Raw genomic sequence first — 23,340 nt, 5'->3', positions numbered from 1 at the left:
CATATTACAGAGGAAGTGCTGGAGGTTTTAAAATGCATAAAGGTGGATAAATCCCTGGGACCTGATCAGGTGTACCCCAGAACATTTGGTTCATGTCACATTGCTTTTTTTGTGCACACACTGACTGCTGCTTTCTTGTACCTAATGGTGTCTACCACTTTAGCACTTCATAGGCTGAAAAGTGCTTTGGGATTGTCAAATATTTCTCAAATTTTGAATGGTTTCTTCTGATTTCTTTACTTATTTTTACATAACAGTACCCCTGTATTTCTGATGCGTGTGAGGTGATGTATGATTGCTCACACAAGGCCATGGTAATCAGTGCAATTTGGGAGAGGTGCGTAGTGAGAAAAAGCTGGAAATGCTGAGCAGGTCAGGCAGCATCTCCATGGAGAGAGAAAAGCAGAGCTCATGTTTGACAGCAGTTCAACATCAACACAAGATGTTTCCTTTCTCTTCACCAGCACTGCAGGACCTACTGAGACTTCCTAGTATTTTACGTATTTATTACCCTATAACTCAGCTCATTTTTTTGATTACAACTTCACCGAGTCTACGTCTCTGTGAAAATTGTAAACAGTCATTACATTTCTGTTGGGTGTATCCTAAATTCAGCTAATTTCCATTCACGAAGTACCTCTGAGCTACTGACCTGCATTGGCTCCCAGTCTGGCAAAAGCAGATTTCAAATTCTCCTCTTTATTTTCGAGTTCTTCCACAGCATCATCTTTTGTCCGTAGTCACCCCCAGCACTTTGATTCACTGAGATCTCCTGTGCTCCTCTAACTCTTGCCTCTTGTGCATCCTTGATCATCTTCACTCAGTCTTTGACCATTTGTAGCTTCAGCTGCTAAGTACGCAAGTCCTAGAATTCTGCCTATAAACCACTCTTGCTGTGTATATCTCTCACTGCCTTTTGAATCATAGAACCCCTGCAGTGTGGAAACTGGCTATTTGGTTCAACAGGTCCACACCGACCCTCCGAAGAGCATTCCACCCCTATCCTATCCGTGTAACCCTGCATTTCCCATGGCTAACCCACCTAGCCTGCACATCCCTAGACACAATGGGCAATTTAGCACAGCCAATCTGCCTACCCTGCACACCTTTGGATTGTTGGGGGAAACCAGAGCACGTGGAGGAAACCCACGCAGACACTGCGACAACATGTAAACTCCACACAGAGAGTCGCCCGAGGGCGGAATCGAACCCGGGTCCCTGGTGCTGTGAGGCGGCACTGCTAACCACTGAGCTACCATGTGCCAGATGAAGTTTCTTAGTCAGCAGTCCTAACAGAGGCTGTGCCATTTAGTCATGAAGTGTTATTGATAACACTCCCGTTGAGTATTTAATGACTTCAAACAACAAATGTGTAATATTGTTAAACACAAGAAAATGTGAGTTGAAGGAAGTGATGCAGCAGCATGATCAACACCTGACATAATTCAACAAAGTTTTCGGGCACAGTTATGTTGGTTACTGCAAAAATGTCAGGTTTTGGAAAATAAAATCCAAGAAGAAACAGGATGTTCATCCAGCTCTACACTTGTTATCTCAGATTCTCCAGCATCTGCAGTCCCTGCTATCTCCAAGAAGAAACATTTTTCCACTCTGAAGAAGAGTCCAGGCCCGAAACGTCAGCTTTCCTGCTCCCCTGATGCTGTTTGGCCTGCTGTGTTCATCCAGCTCTACACCTTGTTATCTCAGTTTCTCCACAGCTTGGTGCATTCAGTTTTTCATGTTGCTCATCCACATTTTTTCAGCCCCAATGACATTTTCATTTTTTTTAAAAATAGACTTGTAAGCATTTTCCTGTGGGTTCAACTAGGTAAATAAACTTGAGCAGATGCAACAGTGCTTATTCCTTGAGGTTGAGAAAGACTAGAAAATACCTGGAATAAAATTAAAAGCCCTACTCTAGAGTTTCTGACAAATATTATGTTGATCCAGACTCGATAACTCAAGCCTAACTTTATGATTAACATCATTGTCAATCTGGATGAGCTACTATTCTTGATATTTGGCACAGTTCCCTGAGCATATTGTTGCTGGATTAAATTCTGAACAATCTGCTAATCTGCTTCCAAAAGGCAAGAAAGTAAGGAAGGCCACCCCAAACATTTTGTTTAAGGACAACTTGGGGAATTGTCCTTTGGCATGGGAGCAGTTAAAGTCTACAGTACCTTTCAGCTTGACATTCTCTGCAACCATGAAGCGTTTTGTGTCTCAGCATGCAAACCCCTCACTTTGTTTTGTCTTTTAAATGCCGGCATTAACATCTGCTAATGTTATCGCCAGGAACTAAGTTGGAAAATGAGTTTCAAGCTTTCCAGATTTTGCAAAACAATTTGTGCTTGCAGCAGACTAGAAAGGGAAGTCTGTGCTTGTTGTGACCAAACCAGCTGCTCACTGCAAAGCGATTCCAGAAAGAAAATAATGTGGACTCAAATGTATTTGGTTCGATTGCTAAATGTGCATCTGGCTATCCGACGTTCCTTCCATAGTTAGCCAACTTCAAATAAATACAAACAACAACTTGGTCCTCGGAGCTCAGCCTTTCAGTGAAACTTACATTTTAATTGCAGCATTGATCTGACAGTCTACAGGGTGAAAAAGGAAACTAATTTGAATTGTTGATGATTTGTTGCGTGATGACAATCTTCATTGTTCTCGAGTGAATCCAAGCCACTCCCTACAGAACTAGATTGAAACCATAGATAAAACAATAGCTAAATTTGCTTTCATTTGTCCCCTGGCTGCTGGAGAGAATCTTTTACTCAGATAGCTATCTTAAAGGGATTCTTGGGTTTTTCAATTTGTTGGTCTTGATGAAAACCATTTTATTTGGCGTTTTTCACAAAGCTAATTTAATTCTTCCTCGTCCATTCAAACTTCAATATTGAGTGGGTAACGGTATGGACGTGGGATGTAGGTTTTGGAGGCTATTCATTCATTCTCAGTGTTGTTTATAACTTTATCAACACTTAGTTGTCACTCAAAAGAAGTGTGATTTTTCTGTGTGCAGCTCCAGATGCCAATTAACTGAAACCTGCATTCTGTTCTATGTAACATGTTAACTAACAGTTTTACCAAGTAGACAGTATAATGTCTGTACATTATGGGAAATTTATCCTTTGTGTACTTAACGGATAATTGTCATGGGGTTACACTTTTGGTGAAAACAACTAGATTTATTCAGAACAAAAACGGAAATTGCTGGAGAAGCTCAGTAGGTCTGGCAGCATCTGTGGAGAGAAAGCAGCGTCAACGTTTTGGGTCCAGTGACTGTCCTTCAGAACTGATAGTAGCTAGAATATTTTGGTATATATGCTATATGTAGCATATAGCATTTAGGTGAAGGGTAGGTGAAGATGGAGCCCATAGAGAGAGACAGAGAGAACTACAGTTCATGGGCATCAGCTGCCTCTTCTTCATGAAGTGCAATCCCTTCTACATATCCATCCCACATCAGGATGGTTGTAGGACTCTTCACTTCTTCCTGGAAAAAAGGCCTGAACCTTTCCCATCCTCCTCCACGATCCTCTGCTTGGCTGAGCTCTTCTTATTCTGAACAACTTCTCTTTTAACTCCTCTCACTTCCTTCAGGTCAAAGGGGTGGCCATGGGTACCCCAGTTATGGTTCTATCTTTGTGGGGTACGTGGAACATTCCTTGTTCCAGTCCTACTTGGGGCCCCCCAACCACAACTCTCCCTCCGGTATATTAATGATATCATTGGTGCTGCTTCTCTCTCTTGTCTGAAATTGGAAAAGTTTATCAACTTCACTGCCAGTTTCCACCTTGTTCTCACGTTCACCAGTCCATCTCTGACTCCTCCCTGCCCTTCCTCGACATCTCTATCTCCAGAAATGGAAACAGAGTGGCCACTGACATCTAGTACAAACCCACTGACTCCCATAGCTACCTGGATTATGCAAACTCACATTCTGTTTCCTGCAAGGAGTATGGCAACATTAACACTTTTCGCTATATTTTTTGTAAAAATACAAGTGACGATAAATTGCTATTTTAATCTATTCCATTTGCCCAGTTTGGCATCTCTTCACATCTGTTCTTATGATGCCACCTACTGTAGGATGGCCTCAGAATTGTTGACCTTTTTCCTCATTACTGTGGTTGACAGGGCCCCCAATCGTGTCAGGCTCATTTGCTGCACTTTGGCCCTCCTCTTCCCTCCCACAACTGCGATAGAGTTTCCTGGTCCTCACTTACCATCCCACCAGCATCTACAACCAAAGGATCATAGGGTACCACCTCTAGTGAGATGCCACCACCAGACACACATTCCCCTCCCCCCACCCTTGTCAGCCTTCTGCAGGGACCATTTCTTCCAAGACCATCAGGTTCACTCCTCCTGTACACCCGACACCTCCCCACACCCCTACGCCAATGCGGTGTATTCCCAAGCAATCACACAACGTGTAACTCCTGTCTGTTTATTTCCTGACTCCTCGCCATTCAAGGCCCCAAACATAATTTCCAGGTGAAGCAGTGACTTGCCTACATTTTACTCAATCTAGGCTACTGTATTCAGTGTTCATAATGTGGTCTCCTGTACACTGGGGAGAAAAAACGCAGACTGGGCTTTACAGAAAATCTACATTCTGTCCGCAAAAATGACCCTGAGCTTCCGGTTGCCTGCCACCCAAACACAACCACCGTGTTCCCTGGCCAACATTTCTGTCTCAGTCTTGCTGCAGTGAAGCTCAGCGGAAGCTGGAAGACAGCATCTCATTTTCCACTTGGGAACCCTACAGCCTTCAGTGCTCAATATTGAATTCAACCATTGACCTGAGCAACTTCTTGCATGTCCGTACCCCAATTCCCCTACACTAGGCCTTGCCATCAGATGGGGAGCTACCACAGCCACCCCATTGTCAGCATCTAATGGTAGCCATTAGCAGATATTGATTCTCCCAGGCTGACCTGTCTGGCCAACTGCTATTTTCTCTCTCTGGGCTCCATCTCTACCTATCGTCTACTCCTTCCCCATCCCGCTACCTATCTTCATCACATGTACCAACCTTTTCAGATCTACAGTCCCTTCTGAAGGTCACTGGACCTGAAACATTGACTCTGCTTTCTCACCCAGAGAGTCTGCCACACCTGGCTGAGTTTCCCCAAACAATTGTGTTCTTGTTTTAGATTTACAGCATCTGCTGTTCTTTGCTTTTAAATTTATGTAGAACATCAACTTGTGTTTATATAGTGCCTCTAATGTCGTGACAAACTTTATAAGTCGATTCACCACTTAAAATTTGGCCCTGAGATACAATATGAAATGTTCGGCTAGGTGACCAGGAGCTTGGTCAATAGTTTTGGTTTTAAAAGCAAAGGTAGACGTCATGAGGGTGAAAGGTGTCGGGAGGTATTCTGCAGTCAAAGCCCAATACAGCAAGTTTGCCAATGATAGAGTGAAAAAGAGATTTGGAAGGGATTGCAATGAAAGGAATGCAGATGTGAGTGTTGTAGCCCTGGAAGAGGTTAGAGATGGATGGGGAGGTCATGGAGGAATTTGAAAGTCAGAATTAACTTTTTAGATGAGTGTTACTGAATTGGGAGCCAAATTGGAGCTGCCATGTTACCTTTGTGAAAATCAAGCAATGTCCAACTCAGAACTGAAATATAGAGCTGTTTGTGCTGAACTCGTGTAAAGGATATTAAAAGGTTGTATTACAGTAGGCTGCATTTGTGGCTATCACCATCTCTAGATGGAGCACTGTACCCACACATGCAATCCTGGAGTAAGAAATCTATAGGGTTAAGAAATTGCATGGCTGTCAATCACCAACCAGCGTCCTGGCAACTGCTTTTGCATTTTCTAAGTAAATTCATGCCAATTAAGTATTTAAATGAATCATCAACTTTTTTTTATTAATAGTCATCTCAATATTTACTGGTAAGATTTGCTGCAATTTTTAAGTGTACAAAATGAAACACAAAGCATATTTGTAATTTTTCAAAGTGCCATTTTACTACTGCTTATCACAAATGAAATTTGGTTAAAGTAACAGATTCTTTCCACCCCTCCCGCCCCCACATTCTTTTATCTGTATTTTTTAAACAGAGTACAATAGCTAGATAATAAATAGTTGAGGAAAAAAAACGTTTTTTTTTGAAGAGGAAGCATGCAGGAAGATCATAACTACAAAACTCTCTTCCCAGTCCTTGCAGCTGCCTTGTGATTGCACATGTGCATGCACAAATGGATCAGAGCAACTATTTTTCATGGTGCCTGGTTTCCTTTGTTGGAAATGCATTCTAAAAGCATACCTTAAATAAGTGTGTACGAGACTAGAATAATGGAATGGTAACGGGCTCACTGTAATCATTTTAGGATTTGTGTTAGTCTCAGTCTACTTACTAATAGAGATAGAACAGGTGACAGAGTTGCCCAACTTGGCACTATTGGACTCTAAGTTAGCAGTTTCAGAGATTGCAACTTTAAGCTGATCTAAGGAAATGTTATTATCACTTGTGCCTTTGGATATGAGCATATGAGGCCGAGAACATGGAAAAGCACAGAATGCTCATTCTGTATTTGGATAAATTGTACATGAACTGTGTGTGTTTGGAAGGAGGAAAGAATTATATTTCTTGTTGAATTTGATACACACAGACATGCAACAAAAGAAAATCAGATTGATACAGATTGTAGGAAAACATGATGTTTCATTGCTTTCTGAGCATATTATTGCACATGGTGAACCTTTCCCTTTGGTTAAAAAGAACTGAGGGTCATGGGTCAGGAAAAGACAACTTGACAGGTTCCCCCTCCTACATGGCATAGGAGGATTTAGCATCTTGCTAAAATTCAGCAGTAATGAATAAAGAAACATTAAAGATTTTTGGCTGTAAAATGGGCTCCTCTTCTGTTTTTTTTGGCTTGGTTTAGTTCCCTGTCCCTAATGAACATTTCACTTTGTCTGAAATGACAGTTGAAAGCTTAGCATATACCGTTCTATACTAGCAGAGGTTCAAAGTAAGAAGAAAGATTTATTCCATCTCTAACATAAATAGGTAAGATGCTTTGTCATTTTTGTATTAGTCAGCGCATTTTCCTAGATTGCACAGTAATTTTTAGCAATGTAATTATATTAAATCAGGAGGCAGTGGTATGATTTAATGAAATCCTTTAATGAAAGAGGATTTCTGCTGTTGTCGTGTGGCACTTTTTTTCTTCCGGTGTTTAATGTTTCAAGGAATAAATAATACATTTCTGCAGCTTTTTGTTACTGGAGCAATAATTGGTCAACAAGATGTGATTGATTTTAATAGCTCGGCTGGCATAATTAAACATTACTGGACAAAATTCAGTTTGTTAAAATATTTATAGTTATCCCCAAAAGCAGATCCTTCCACTTTTGCTTCATTATTCAGTTCTGTTTTTTAATAAAACCTTTTTACTCCTGATTTTAGAGGATCGTCCCCTATTTTTAAAAAAATATCGATCGATATTTTCTTTCCTGTCTTGCTCCCTATGCTTGCTGCTTTGTGGCTTTCAGATTGTTTGCATTCCCTGCATGTGTGAATGCTCAAATTATGATTTTATAAGCGTCTGTAGGCCGTACAATGATAGATTAGTTCACAGTCAAAGTGAATTAATACATGCACAGTTCTCCATTTGGCCTTTGTGGTTGAGGGATTGACCACTCAGTACAAACTGAGGATTGAGAAGAACATAACCTGCTGTGGTTATGATGGATGGCCTTTATGTCCATGTAATTCTAAGTTGTAACTTCCCTATTCTGTACAGTGGATAACATGATTTCAGGCAGGGCATTATTTATCTGCTAGTCTATTTTTCTGAATCGCAGACTGATCCAGTTCTTTTTTCTGTCCATTACTAAAGGCTGCTGGGGCACAAAATGTATTGCTCATGACCAAATTTTTAGCAGAAATGCAGAGTTGTGTCTTGACTGTCAGCATGCAGCATTTTATACAAAGTTGCTGTTCTGGTGTGCTCTGGGGCTCAGAAAATTGAAGTGTCTGGTATAGCACTGATGGTTAATGTGGACTGCCACTGTGGAGTGCCAATTAGCAAATCAAATACAAGTCACATAGCCAGTGCTCGAGTAAATGTGAAACGGGAAAGGTTGTGATATTCAGTGGCCTGGTGAGTTCCCTCATTAATCAATGTTTGCAGCCCTGGTCAACGTGAGAGGAAGTGAAACCACAAGCGCAACTGTACAGACCATGCAAAATGACTGGTGATGTGGCCGAATTATAAGCAAAAGCTGCAAAAACAAATTTGAAAGGAAATGATAGAGAAGAATTTTCCTGCAGAGATATGTAGGTTTATATATGGTGTTGAGAAGTTAAATTTTGGAAAAACTACTTTAGATTACATGGAAAACAGAGGTTCCAGCTGTACTCTTGGTGAGTGTGAAGTTACTCCTGGTACTGTTCAAAGAAGAGCTAGAGAGTTCTGCATACGGCCAAGACCAATATTTATCTTGCAACTAGCATTGCAGAATCTCTGATGAAGGGTCTAGGCCTGAAACGTCAGCCTCTCTGCTCCTATGATGCTGCTTGGCCTGCTGTGTTCATCCAGCCCTGCACCTTGTTGTCTCGGATTCTCCAGCATCTGCAGTTCCTACTATCTCTTGCAGAATCATATTTCCTCCTTGTTGTCAAGGTATTGTTTTGGGACCTACCTGAGTACAAAATGGTTGCTGTGTGTCCCATTTTACAATAGGAGCTAGCCTTGAAAAGTAGTTTGCTGTGCAGCACAGGGGGACATCCTGGGAATATGAAAAAGACCATAGAAATAAACCTTCTTACTTCACTGCCTGGCTCTCTCTGTAATTTATCTGCACTCGTTGATGTATACCATGGTACCTCATACGAATTAACAATTAGGCAGGTTGGGCAAGAGCACCCACAAACTCGAACCTTTAACTCAACTCCAGTAAAGTGAAGCAGATAAAATGACTGGGGAAATCCCTGGCCATGTATTCAAGCAGGTTCAATGCTGTACCCAAGCAATGCTTATGGCAGTGTCAGGACTGAGTAGCGTGAGACTGCCTTGTGGAGGAATGTATGGAATTTTGGTGGGTTCTTTCCCAAACTTTAAAATTGGAGCCAAGTGATAAAAGGTCTGAAAAAAACTCTACGTTGCAAAATAAACGTACTCTTAAGAACAAAATTGAAGGTTCCAATCCTGTATTTAGACATGCATAATGAAAAGCTCTCACAGGCAAGGCACTTGTGTTCTGCTTGAGAAAGATGAAATTAATTTGTTTGGAATGGAACAGATTGGGATCAAACAATGTCGATTGGGATATTGAATTTATATCCAGCTGGAACTTAGCTGCATTATCTTCAGCAATAGCATTTCTTGATTGATGTTTGGTTTTGAAACCATGACCTGATACGATTTAGGATATTGAAAGGGGAGCAGGTAGTACTGAGTCTGTGGAAGCTATAATCTTGACAAAATGAGTGGTGGTGTTTTCATTTCTCTCTTGTATATCTGGCAAATAGAAATGTTAGCTTCAAATGCAAATGACAAACCAAGCTGATAGTTGAAAAACTCAGAGTTCATGTTCTATAGCTCTGGAAATACTCAATTATTTATTAATTATAAAACCTGTGCATTATCTTACGTGCATAAGGTAATTAAAACTTGTGTTGAGTTCCAGGCTTCTCTCAGCTGTTCAGCCAAAACCCCATACAGTAACTATCTTTGAGAAGGTATTTCACAAATGCACGACTTTTAATTCATTCATGGGAGGTGGGCTTTGCTGCCGAGATGAGCATTTAATGCCCGCCCCTAGCTGGTCTTGAGAAGGTGCTGGCAAGCTACCTTTCTGAACCCCACTGTAGTATATGTGTTATAGGTAGATCCACAATGCCCTTAGGGAGGGAATTCCAGGAATCTGACCCATTGACAGTGAAGGAATGGCGATACTTTTCCAAGTCAGGATGGTGAGTGGCTTAGTGAATCATGGGTTTGGAAGGTGTTGTCAAAGGAGCCTTAGTGAATTTCTACAGTACATCTTGTAAACGGTACACATTCTACTACTGTGCATTAGTGATGGAGGGAGCAGATGTTTGTAGATGTGGTGCCAATCACGTAGGTTGCTTCTTCCTGGATAGCTTCATGTTTCTTGAGTGTTATTGGAGCTGCCCTTAAATGAGGCAAATGAAGGAGTATTCTATCACACTCCTGACATGTGCCGTGTCGATGGTGGATAGGTCTTGGGGAATCAGAAGGTGAGTTACTTGCAGTATTGCCAACCTCTGACTTGTTCTTGTAGCCACTATATTTATGTGGATAATCTAGTCCTGTTTCTGGTCGTTGGTAATCTCTAAGTTGTTGATCAGGTGATAGATTTGCTGATGGTAATGCCATTGAATGTCAAGGGACAATGGTTAAATTTTGAGTTATTGGAGACGACCGTTGCCTGGAATTTGTGTTGCATGACTGTTACTTGCCACTTTAAAGTTTGTGTGTCCATATTTGTACAACTACTACAACTAGCTTTTGTATAACATACAACAATATCCCAGCACGTTCAGAGAAATAATTAAAACTGATGAAAGGACCCTGATGCTAAAATACATACCACTGAACATGTAGTTGTGAAAAGTGACTAGTGAACCATTATACAATCCATTCTAAATGTTGAAACTCTACGTAGCAGAAAACCACAGAAACAACTCCTAGACATAACATTATCTCTCACGTGGTTTAAAACTCATAAACTGTGTTTATTTGAAAAAAAACAGTTAGAATATAAACGCACCCTGAGACATAAAGGATGGCTTTGACTGCTAAGCTTTATGTTCGGGCAATATCCATCTGATCCCTAGGTGTGAACTAAAAACCACATTGTTCAGACACAGCATCAAATTTCAAAGAAAAATTGCACTTGTTATTTAAAATTACTGTCGCTCATTCAGTTCTATAAAGCACCATCATTCTGGAAAATGTGAACAATATCTTGGGAGATTGGACATAATCTCCAATCTTTTTGTATTGTCAGAGGGTGGTTAGCAGAAAGTTCTTTTTAGCAGAAGATCGATGGAGCATGTCGTTCTTGAGTAAGGGAGAGAGTATTGCATTTTTTGTTTTGAAAAAGGGTCAACTGTTGCTTAAATCACTGACAAACGGTGGGAGAATATAGCATTGGAAGGTTTTGGATTACTCTAACAAAGTTTCAGCAGTTACAATGCTGGTTACAATGGTTGTCTTGTACACTGCAAGATTCTTAGCTCTACAGTTCAATTTTGCAGAAGGTTTGATGGTGATCAAAGTGTAGATTTTATCCTAGGTGAGATTGGGTTATTGGTTTAAATCACTAATGTCCCATCACCATAAACTAATGGGAGTTGTATGAGCTGTTGCGTTTAATAGTTTATCCATTGTTTCTTCTTATACACAATTACCTTCTCCACACACCATGCATGCTGAGTAAACCATTGCATCTGCCAACTCATCCCTAATGGGGTAGCTCAGTTTTCAAACTTGCTCTTCATTTGAACCTAGCTTCAATGTTGCATGCAAGAACTGTGGTGTTTGAATTGAGTGCTGTTGTTTATTTATTCAAGAAAGAACGTCCAAGCTATCTCCAGCGTCTCCCAAAAGCTCAAGTCACCTTTTAATCTAACCTAGGAAAGAAAGCAGCAAGGATCTCCTGGACTTGATGAGCTCCAATGTTTGATTTTAAAAAATGCCCCACAATCAGAGGGAAGAGTCATATTTAACCACAACAGAATGATAAAATTCACAGATGGAATAGGCTTCTTGTTCAATATTTTGCTGTGTTTCATATACATTATTTGCAACTGTAAGATATCTGATCTGCCTTATGTAGTCAAAATCCAAAGGGAAATGTAATGGGACAGTATGGTCTAGTGGTATAATTGCTAGACTATCAATCCAGAAACTCAGCTCATGTTCAGGGGACCTGGGTTCAAATCCCACCATGGTAAATAGTAGAATTTGAATTAATTTTGTTTTAAATCTGAAATTAGGAGTCTAATGATGTTGATTGTCAAAAACCCATTTGGCTCACTAATGTCCTGTAAAAATCTCATGCGTGTGCTACCCAAGAAAAAGGAATTGAGTTGTGCTGTGGGTCCCTCATAACCAAATCACTCGCTCGCACTCATTGATCATGCCCATGCCAAGAACTTCATCCTGCAGATTCAGTCCTGTAACACTACAGGAGCTGCACTTTTGTGAATCGCACTAGCTGGCGGAAATCACAGCAGGCAGCAAATGCTAAACTCATTTACGTCTCCCCATTGGAGAAGTCAGCAGGAGAGGATGAGGAAAGATCTTGTAGAAACCTGTAACATTCTAACAGAAGTAGACAGGGTAAGTAAAGGAAGGATGTTCTTGGTGACCAGGGAATCCAGGATCAGGATTAGTTTAAGGATACAGGGTAAGTCTTTCAGGACAGAAACGAAGAGAAATTTCTTACCCAGAAAGTGGCGGGCCTGTGTAACTCTCTGCCACAGGAAACCATTGAAGCAAAACATTGAAGATTTTGAAGAAGGATGGAAGTATAGTTCTTATGTCTAAGGGTAGAAAGGATAAAGGGACAAAGCAGAAACAAGATACTGTGTTGGATGATCAGCCATGATCATATTAAATAGTGGAGCAGACTCAAAGGATTGAATAGCCTCCTCCTTCTTCATTATATGTTTCTGTGAAAGATTCAATTGAATCTGCATTGCTCCAACACTTGTAGCCTGTTCGGAAAAATCTTTCAACCAACTTGACTGTTCCCACCACCCTCCTGATTTCCAACATTCTTCTGTTCAGCTTTTAATCACATTGACCTACCAGCTTGCCACACAAATAGAAAAGTTAAAAGGAATAAAATTGTTGCAACAGTAATAAATGTGAACCAGTACTAAATGCTGGATAGTTTGTGTGGTCTGGATAGTTTGCAGTATACAAGTTCAGATATGTGTTTGAATCTTATTCTATATCTTTTTCTCTGCTGCTTAGTAATAACCTTGGTGAAGGTTCAAAATGCAATCTGTGGCTGCATGAAAAACATGAGTTGTGATGATCAGTAACTTTTGCTCTATTAATTCTCAGGACATGATTAGTTAACTAAGCGATTGGCTTGAATTAATCTGTTATGAATAAATTCCAAAGAAGAGTCCTATTTCACTCAAAACATAAACTCTGATTTTCCTGCCTACAGAAGCTGCCAGACCTGCTGAGTTTCTCCAGCATTTTGTTTTTATTTCAGTATTGAAAAATGTTGTATTCTCATGCAGAGTCCCATTTCATGAAAGTAACTGCTATTTCAATAATCTGTTGCTTTGAGATTGCCACTTCTCTGGCCTTGAGGTATTTTTTGTGTTAATCCATTATTGGTCATCTTACTAATTCAATGTTACCCTTTTGCAGAGGATTTCAGGATTAGAACAGTTGAAGAGGTGAAATACATGAAAAATGTTAACCGGGAAGAATCTGATTGGTCTGAGAAAGGACATGCTGGTCATGAAGATGAACAGAAAGTTGCTGTCAGGAACCAGGAGAACCTGGTAAGAACAATGATGTTTTCTTTAATAAACTTGGGTCACTATCACTGTAATTCTAAACCAAAAGAAGCACAAACCAGTCAAGACAGAATAAAAAACCATTTCTCGCTTTATTCTGTCCTTGTTTAGCTCCAGAGATGACTTCTTTTCATTTAGGTAAACACTTGTAAAATATTGCAATGTTACTATTTTAATACTGAAGCAGATGTGTCATCTGGCATTTCTCTCAATTTGCTATCTTAACTTCAGAAGACCACCAGAACCCACAGAACAGCTTTATAATTGACTGTAAGTGGCTTTTGATGTGGGACACCCTATGATCTCGTGCCAGAATAATGACAGGAAATGAGGGGAACTTTGACAATATTCTGTTTTTTAGGATTTTTTTTATGTGACTAAGAAAAGAACAATGTTGTTGATTGCTGCCATACAAGACTGAGGAATGTCGGAGTCCAGATACGTTTCGTACTTTATCGTTAAGTGATGGCAAATGGCTGTTTGTGATCACCTTCCAAAGATAGCTGCTGAGGTTGTTAGATTCATTTTCTCAATAATGAACATAGTGTAATGCTTTTCAGAAGAATTGAGTACCTCCCTATGTTCTTTAATCTTAGATGCTGAAGCAGGTCAGGATGACAGCAGAAAACAGGATAAAAGAACCTTGACTACCTTGATTTAGAAATAAAAGAGAGAAGGACTCAGTGGCTCTGGTTACATCTCTGGAGAGAGGACCAAAACTAACATTTCAGGTTGGAAGATGCACTCTGGCTCGCTTGGTTGCAGATACTCCTCAGGTTGAAGCCCTATTCCAGGACTTGTGCACAGAAGGCACAGTTGCTGCACTGCCAGAGGTATCCTCTCTTCAAATGAGGAATTAAACCCTGTCTATGCTGTCACCCAGATCCTGACTGGTTGGGCAAAAGGAGGGGTGGTACAGTGGTAGTGTCCCTATCTCTGAGGCTGGAGGATGGAGGACTGGGTTCAAGTCCCAACAGCTGCAGAGGTGTGTCATAACGTATCTGGACAGGTTGATTAAAAACATCTACCCCTGAGGAAGTTATAGAGTGATTTCCTGGGGCTGTAACTACGAGCCTCCATTTGTACTAGGTATGACTCACATTGTATCAAGGAACCCTTGTTAACTTGAAGTCAATGTTTGCTGCTTAGTATCAAGAGTAGTCAACCTTGCCTTACCACTGGAATTCATTCCCGGTCCATGTTTGATCCAAAATTGAAGTTATTTGCTTTGGCAGGAACATAAGAACATAAGAACTAGGAGCAGGAGTAGGCCGTCTGGCCCCTCGAGCCTGCTCCACCATTCAATAAGATCATGGCTGATCCTTTCGTGGACTCAGGTCCACTTACCTGCGTTCTCACCGTATCCCTTAATTCCTGTATTGTTCAAAAAAAATCTACCTTTTTTTTAAAAACATTTACTGAAGTAGCGTCAACTACTTCACTGGGCAAGGAATTCCATAGATTAACAACCCTCTGGGTGAAGAAATTCCTTTTCAGTTCAGTCCTAAATCTGCTCCCTCCGATCTTGAGGCTATGCCCTCTTGTCCTAGCTTCACCTGCCAGTGGAAACATCCTCTCTACTTCTATCTTATCTATTCCCTTCATAATTTTATATGTTTCTATAAGATCCCCCCTCAATCTTCTGAATTCCAATGAATATAATCCCAATCTACTCAGTCTCTCCTCATAAGCCAACCCCCTCAACTCCGGAATCAACCTAGTGAACCTCCTTTGCACCCCCTCCAGTGCCAGTACATCCTTTCTCAAGTAAGGAGACCAAAACTGCACACAGTACTCCAGGTGCGGCCTCACCAGCACCTTGTACAGCTGCAACATAACCTCTCTGCTTTTTATTTCAATTCCTTTAGCAATGAAGGACAAAATTCCATTTGCCTTCCTAATTACTTGTTGTACCTGCAGACCTACCTTCTGTGATTCATGCACAAGGACACCCAGGTCCCTCTGCATGGCAGCACGCTGCAACTTTTTACCATTCAAGTAATAATCCTTTTTACTATTACTCCTACCAAAATGTATGACTTCACATTTATTTACATTGTATTCCATCTGCCAGACCTTTGCCCACTCACTCAATGTATCTATGTTCCTCTGCAACGTTTCACAGTCCTCTGCACACTTTGCTCTGCCACTCATCTTAGTGTCATCTGCAAACTTTGACACCCTACACGTGGTCCCCAACTCCAAATCATCTATATAAATTGTAAATAATTGCGGTCCCAACACCGAACCCTGAGGCACACCACTAGTCACTGACTGCCAGCTAGAATAGCACTCATTTATCCCCACTCTTTGCTTCCTGTTAGTCAACCAATCCTCTATCCATGCTAATACTTTACCCTTAATGCCATGCATCCTCATCTTATGCAGTAGCCTCTTGTGCGGCACCTTGTCAAAGGCCTTTTGGAAATCTAGGTATACCACATCCAGTGGGTCCCCATTGTCCACCTCGCTCATAATGTCTTCATAGAATTCCAAAAGATTTGTCAAGCATGACCTGCCCTTCATGAACCCATGCTGCGTCTGCCCAATGGGACAATTTCTAGCAAGATGCCTTGCTATTTCTTCCTTGATAATAGACTCAAGCATCTTCCCCACTACAGAGGTTAAGCTAACCGGTCTATAATTCCCCATCTTTTGACTACTTCCCTTTTTAAACAGTGGCGTCACATTTGCTGTTTTCCAATCTGCTGGGACTGCCCCAGAGTCCAGCGAATTTTGGAAAATTACCGCCAGTGCACCTGCTATTTCTCCCGCCATCTCTTTTATTACCCTGGGATGCATTCCATCAGGGCCAGGAGACTTATCAATCCTTAGCTCCATTAGCTTGCCCAACACTACCTCTTCCGTAATAATGATTGTTTCCAGGTCCTCACCTACCTTCGTCTCTTTGTCAATTACTCGCATGTTATTAGTGTCCTCCACTGTGAAGACCGATACAAAATACCTGTTCAATGCCTCGGCCATTTCGTCATATCCCATAACTAAATTCCCCTTCTCATGCTCTAAAGGGCCAACGTTTACTTTAGCCACCCTTTTTCGTTTTATATATTTATAGAAACTTTTGCTATCTGTCTTTATATTCTGTGCTAGTTTTTTCTCATGTTCTATCTTACTTTTCCTTATAGCTCTTTTTGTGGCTTTCTGTTGACCTTTAAAATTTTCCCAATCTTCTAGTTTCATGCTGTTTTTGGCCACTTTGTATGCCTTCTCTTTCAATTTGATAGCCTCCCTTATTTCTTTAGACACCCATGGCAGATTACCCCTTTTCTTACAGTCCTTCCTTTTCATTGGAATATACTTTTGCTGAGCACTTTGAAAGATTGCTTTGAAAGTCCTCCACTGCTCGTCAACTGTCCCACCATAAAATCTTTGTTTCCAGTTTACTTTAGCCAAGTCCTCCCTCATTCTATTGTAGTTCCCCTTGTTCAAGCACAGGACCCTGGTATTGGATTTTATCTTCACACTCTCCATCTGTATTCTAAATTCAACCATACTGTGATCACTCCTTCCAAGAGGATCCCCAACTATAAGGTCATTAATTATTCCTGTCTCATTACACAGGACCAGATCTAGGATAGCTTGCTCCCGCGTTGGTTCCATTACATACTGTTCAAGAAAACTATCACGGATACACTCAACGAACTCCTCCTCAAGGCTACCTTGACCGAGATGGTTCGACCAATCTACATGTAGGTTAAAATCCCCCATGATAATTGCCGTACCATTTTTACAGGCATTAGTTATTTCTTTGTTTATTGCCCGCCCGAATGTGATGTTATTATTTGGTGGCCTATAGACTACGCCTATCAGTGACTTTTTCCTCTTAGAATTTCTAATTTCCACCCAAATGGATTCAACCTCATTCTCCATAGAACCTATATCATCTGTCAGCACCGCCCTGATGGCGTCCTTGAATATCAGAGCTACACCACCTCCCTTACCTTCCTGTCTGTCCTTCCGAATAGTCTGGTACCCTTGGATATTTAACTCCCAGTCGTGACCATCCTGTAACCATGTCTCCGTAATGGCTACCAAATCATATTCATTCGCGATGATTTGTGCCGTTAACTCATCAACCTTGTTACGAATGCTACGAGCATTCAGGTAAAGTGCCTTTATGCTAGCTTTCTTACCCTCATGATTTCCAGCATCTCTAATAATATTTCCTGAGTTATCCTTCCTTTTTGCTTCTTTCATAGTCTGCCTTGAACTTAAACCCTCCTGCACACATGCTAACCTGCTTCTTACCTTTTTATTTACCATCATACTCCCTGTCGTTTTCCCGTTCCCCTACATGTAGATTGGTCGAACCAGCTCGGTCAGGGTAGCCTTGAGGAGAAGTTCGTTGAGTGTATCCGTGATAGTTTTCTTGAACAGGAAGGATGAAAAAGTAGCAGTTCCTTAAACTGGGAATGTATGCGAAGTTCTAAGATGCAGAGGGAGCTAGGAGTCTGTCAGAAAAACTTAGTATGCAGGTTTGGCAATTAATCAAGACAAAGCTTTCCTTTCTTGTAAGAGATATGGGGAATAAATGTAAGGATGTTATGCTTCTGTTATAGAGGGAATTGGAAACACCACATTCTCAAATGCTGTGATAACAAGGTGTAGAGCTGGATGAACACAGCAGGCCAAGCAGCATCAGAGGAGCAGGAAGGCTGACGTTTCGTGTCTAAACCCTTCTTCAGAAATCAAATGCTGTGTACAGTTTTGGTCCCTTTATTTACTAAAGGATATAAATGCATAGGATGTGCTTGTGAGGTTTACTGGATTAATACCTGGAATGATACCTGGATTTGTGTTAAGTTGGACAGGCTGGACTAGTTACCATGAGAGTTTCAAAGAGCAAGCTGTGACTTGATTGAAATATGGTAAGATCCTGAATAGTCTTGACAAAGTGAGGTCAAAATTATATTTCCTTTTGTGGGTAAGTCCCGAACTAGGAGCCATGGTTTTAAAAATTAGATGACACCCTTTTAGGACCTAGAGGGCAAGGAATTTTGTTATGTCACTTTAGAACTCCATGCCTCAGGAGACAATAGAAGAAAGATAATTGCTTATTTATAAAGGCAGAGGTGGATCGATTCTTGTTAGACAAGGGAATCAAAGGTTATCTGGGAGCTTGAAAGACAAACAGATCAGCCATGACTTTAATGACTGGCAGACGAAGCTTGAGGGGCTGTATGTTTGTACAGAGCAAACTATTTTAATGATGCTGTTTAAATCAATAATTTAAATTGCACTGATTTCATAGCTTGTTTTGAACAAGCACACAAAGATCCAATTTTTGCTCCAGATGCGAATCGAAATAGGTAATTGAGATCTTGGGGATTCAGATATATCGCACCCTTGAATTTCTTGAGCTATACAATACCTTCAAATGCAACATGAGTCATTAAATTTACTCATCTGTCCAGACTCTGCAGCAGTGACACCAGGAATCTTGTTAGAGCAAAGATTAATTCAAGGCCCTTTCAGGTGACTGATTAAACAAGGGATTCCAATTTCAGATCACTTTGTGCTTATAAGATCAATTTTAAAGGCCCTGTATTTCAATATGAAAACAGTAAATCTCTCCAATGAGAGTTGTATGCAGAATATCTGGTAAACTACCTATAGATGACCAGAAACTTGTTATGTTTACTTCTTTCTGACAGAACCAGCTCATCTGCCAAACCTACTGGTTAGCCTATTAGGTATTGACAGTGTTTTCTTTTATAATGTATCCAATATAATAGAATTTGAAAAGTTCAGTCAGTCGCACTGTTTATATTCTTTGACAGTTAGGTTTTCCGAGGAGTAATTTACTAACCTCACATACATCGCGCTGCATAAGGGTGGTAGAGGCTGAAATCCTCATAACATTTAAAAAATATTTAGATTTATACTTGCGATGCCAAGGCTATTGAGCATATAATACAATAACAGATGGTTGGTTGAAACTGTTCAGCTTAAGAAGAATGTTATTCTCTGCTTGTGCTGTCATCGTGTGAACACATGGTACTTTGAGACCTATGGAAGCTGAGGTACTGTGGTCAGGTTTTAATTTTTAAGAAATGATGCGCAATGTCAAGGCAGTTGTGATTATTTCACAACAAAATCTGAAACTTGCTGTTATAGAAGTCTACAGCACAGAACAAGAGCCTTCACCCATTGTTTTTGACTGACACAGCCTCAATCATGTAACCTATCTAATTCCCTTTTCTAGCACTTGACACACAACCATGTATGCCCTGGCATCGCAACTTGTAAAACTAATTTTTAAAAGAATTTTGAGCATTTCTGCTTCTGCCACTTTCGCAGGCAATGAGTTCCAGATTCCCACATCCTTTGGGTGGGGAGAAAAATACCATCTCATCCCTTCTAAACCTCCTGCCCCTTACCTTAAATCAATGCCCCTGGTCTGCAATCCCTGCAACAAGGGGGGAAATGTTTCTTCCTGTCAATTCTATGTCTGCCATATTTTATGCATCTCAATCATGTTCTCAATTATGTTCCCCCGTTGATTTAGTGTCAGAAAATATGACTATTTTTGCAAATGTATGGATTTTAGCATCAAAAAACATGTTGTGACGAATTAAAGAATGCATAATAAATTTGTGCCTATGTGCTGTGGCCCACTATTCCTACAATATCCCGATTACATTTTTCAGATGTTGTTTGATGCTATTTGACTCTGTTTATACACGTATGTGTAAAACTGATAGAAGTTGCCCAATGGACGATGAACTACTACAGAACCAGCATTTCCTCGAAACTGCACGGCCACACCGTGGTCCGTAAAGCGCCACATGTTTCATTCTTATCGCTGCCCATACCCTCATGATAAAATGACTGCCACTTTAGCCCAGGAGCAAATAAAACTTGTAGACTGCCTCTTGATAGGCCATTAATCAGCTGAGCCTGGCATGGTGGAGTTAAGTGCCAAGGGAGGAATGTTCAAAGGAGACATGAGGGGCAAGTTTTTTTGTTACACAGAGAGTGGTGGGAGGCTAGAATGCACTGCCAGGTGTGGTGCTGGAAGCAGAAACGATAGGGACATTTAAGGGACTTTTAAGGTAAGCGCATAAATGTGCAAGGAATGGAGGCATATGGACCAAGGGCAGGCTGAAGGGATTAGTTTCATTTGGCATCATGTTTAGCATAACATCATTAGCCGAAGGGCCCGTACCTGTGCTGTACTGTTCTATTAACTCAGTGTCAGATCCTGGGAGCCCGAAGCTGTGTCAGCACCAACGTTCCCGCTAAGTTGAGAAGCAGCAGCTGGGACATACCAGTTGGCTTGCTGATGCATGGCTTCCACTTTTGGAAGTCGTTGCTCCACGCAGGGCTTGGAGATCCATGCAGCAAAAACATGGCTGTTCCATCCAGTTGTTGTCTCCCTCTTGCTTTCTCTCTTTCACAACGAGATTTAGGGACTGAGGAACGGCTGTGCACTCTTTATTTCTCCTGCTGACAGTACAGGTTACAAGGAAAGTTGATTCAAATATATGCATAAATTATATTTCTATATGTATAATATATCATTATAAATTTTGCTTTTGGAGACTGGCTTCAATTTCATTTAAAAATAAATTGTGGGATGGAGCAACTTTCTAAAATTTATTCTTTCATGGGATGCGTGCATTGCTAGGCTTCATTTATTGCTCATCCCTAATTGCCCAGAGGGCAGTTAAGAGTTAGCCACATTACTGTGGGTCTAGAGTCACAGGTATGCAGACCAAGCAAATATGGCAGATTTCCTTCCATAAAGAACATTCGTGAACGAAATGGGTTTTTACGACAATTGACAGTGGTTTCTATCAGGCTAGCACTTTAATGTTCCCCGTTTCTCCTTTGGGCCAGGCATATAGTCTCCCTGCTGTAGGAAGGACATTGTGAAACTTGAAAGGGTTCAGAAAAGATTACCAAGGATGTTGCCAGGATTGGACGGTTTGAGCTATAGGGAGAAGCTGAATAGGCTGGGACTATTTTCCCTGGAGCATCAGAGGCTGAGGCTATATAAATCATTACCACATGATTTTATAAACCTTACTGAAGTTTAGAAAATCATGAGGGGCATGGATAGGGTAAATAGTCAAATTTTTTCCTTTGGGTGGGGGAGTCCAAAACTAGAGGGCGTAAGTTTAAGGTAAGAAGGGAAAGATTTAAAAGGGACCTGAGAGGCAACATTTTCACACAGAGCATGGCGCGCATATGGAATGAGCTGTCAGAGAAATTGATGGAGGCTGGTACAATTACAACATTTAAAAGGCATGTGGATGGGTGTATGAATAGGAAGGGTTTAGAGGGATATGGGCCAAATGCTGGCAAATGGGACTAGATTTATTTAGGATATCTGGTCAGCATGGAACAGTTGGAGCGAAGAAGAATCTGTTTCCACGCCATACATCTCTGATTCTATAACTCTGTTCAGGAGAGATTGATTTGTATTTGCAAAACAAGTTTGCTCGCTTCAAAATATCCAACAGTGATTCACAGTTAGTGAAGCATTTTTGATTTGTAGTTACTGTTGTAATGTAAGAAACATGGCAACCGCATTGTATGCAACTAAGTCCCACAAGCAGCCATCGGATGAATGACTAGTTAATCTGTTTTTCCTTGTTGGTTGAAGCATAAATATTGGCAAAAGCACTGGGGATAACCTGTATTTTCCTCTTCAAAATAATAGCACTGGTCCTTTTACATTTCACCCTGGGGATAATAAGATCTCAGTTTCACACCTCATCCTAAATATGACACATTTGACAATGCAGCACGCCAATATTGTACTACACAATATCAGCTTTGATTGGGTGTTTAAATCTCTAGCGAAAATGGATTCACCTGAGAGGACTGTTCCCAAGGTCAAACTTGATTGCAAACTTCAATTATAGATCGTGGATAATCTTTCCTTCTGTTTTATACCCTCTCTGTGCACACAGTGTCTGACCTCAAGCTTTAAAGCTGAAAGCATGGCTGTTGCCAAGAGTTTGCCACAAGATTAAATATTAGGTATAAACCTTTGATAGAAAGTATTAACACACGAGTAAGTTGAACCAGCAGTGATAAAATTTCAGGTAAAATCTTTCATTTTTGCTTATTCACCAAGCTGTTTTATCTCAGTTGAATAAACAAGCAATTCACATTTAATGTATGAATGCATCTTTGCCATTCTAACAGAGATTTACCCCATTGCTCAGAATGAGTCTGTACTTTAATCCAAAAAGGCACAAGTCCTTTGATAAAATTTAGGGTATATGATTAATTTAGAGAGATCAAAAACAGAATGAATTCACATGTTGGTTAACCAAATATTGAAAGTGTAATTGATGGGTGGTAATGGTTGCATTTGCAAACTAAATATTGGGTTGTTCAAACAAAATAAAGTAAGTGCAAGATCTGAAATCACTGTTGGCCCATCAAGCTTAAATATTGCACCCTGATTTTAGACTTTGGGGAGCTAAAACATAGCTTCGTGTTGGCAGTAGGGACTCGTAGAAGAGATTCCAAGATGGTCTAATTGGTCACCCAAGATTGGGTGATTTCAATGGCGTCTTTGTTGAAATTCTTGGTTCGAGAATAAAAAAAATTCAGTTTCTGTGGTGTCAGTTCAAGTGATGAGAGGGTGTCCTAACACTTTGTAGCTGAAGGAAAATATCTCAAATAATGCAAAGCAAGATTCCAACAATGACATAGATAAATGACGAGCTGTTAAATTTCTAGCCGTGTTGGTTGAGTGGTGAATTAAAAACAATAGACAGCTTATCTCTCTCTCTCTCTCTCTCTCTCT

At 40.6% G+C, this 23,340-nt stretch overlaps 1 protein-coding gene across 1 annotated transcript in view; it reads left to right on the top strand.

The window, feature by feature from the left end:
• LOC109918150 (uncharacterized protein C1orf21) overlaps positions 1 to 23,340 on the top strand; it is a 184,685-nt gene that overhangs the window by 99,787 nt on the left and 61,558 nt on the right. Inside the window, exon 3 of the mRNA XM_048602142.1 lies at positions 13,399 to 13,535. Within this exon, the coding sequence (XP_048458099.1) occupies positions 13,399 to 13,535 (137 nt within the window). The remainder of the gene's footprint in view (positions 1 to 13,398; positions 13,536 to 23,340) is intronic.

Source organism: Rhincodon typus, chromosome 10, assembly GCF_021869965.1.
Source record: "Rhincodon typus isolate 14 chromosome 10, sRhiTyp1.1, whole genome shotgun sequence".
Classification (NCBI taxonomy): domain Eukaryota; kingdom Metazoa; phylum Chordata; class Chondrichthyes; order Orectolobiformes; family Rhincodontidae; genus Rhincodon; species Rhincodon typus.
This window is presented reverse-complemented; position numbering and strand designations above follow the sequence as displayed.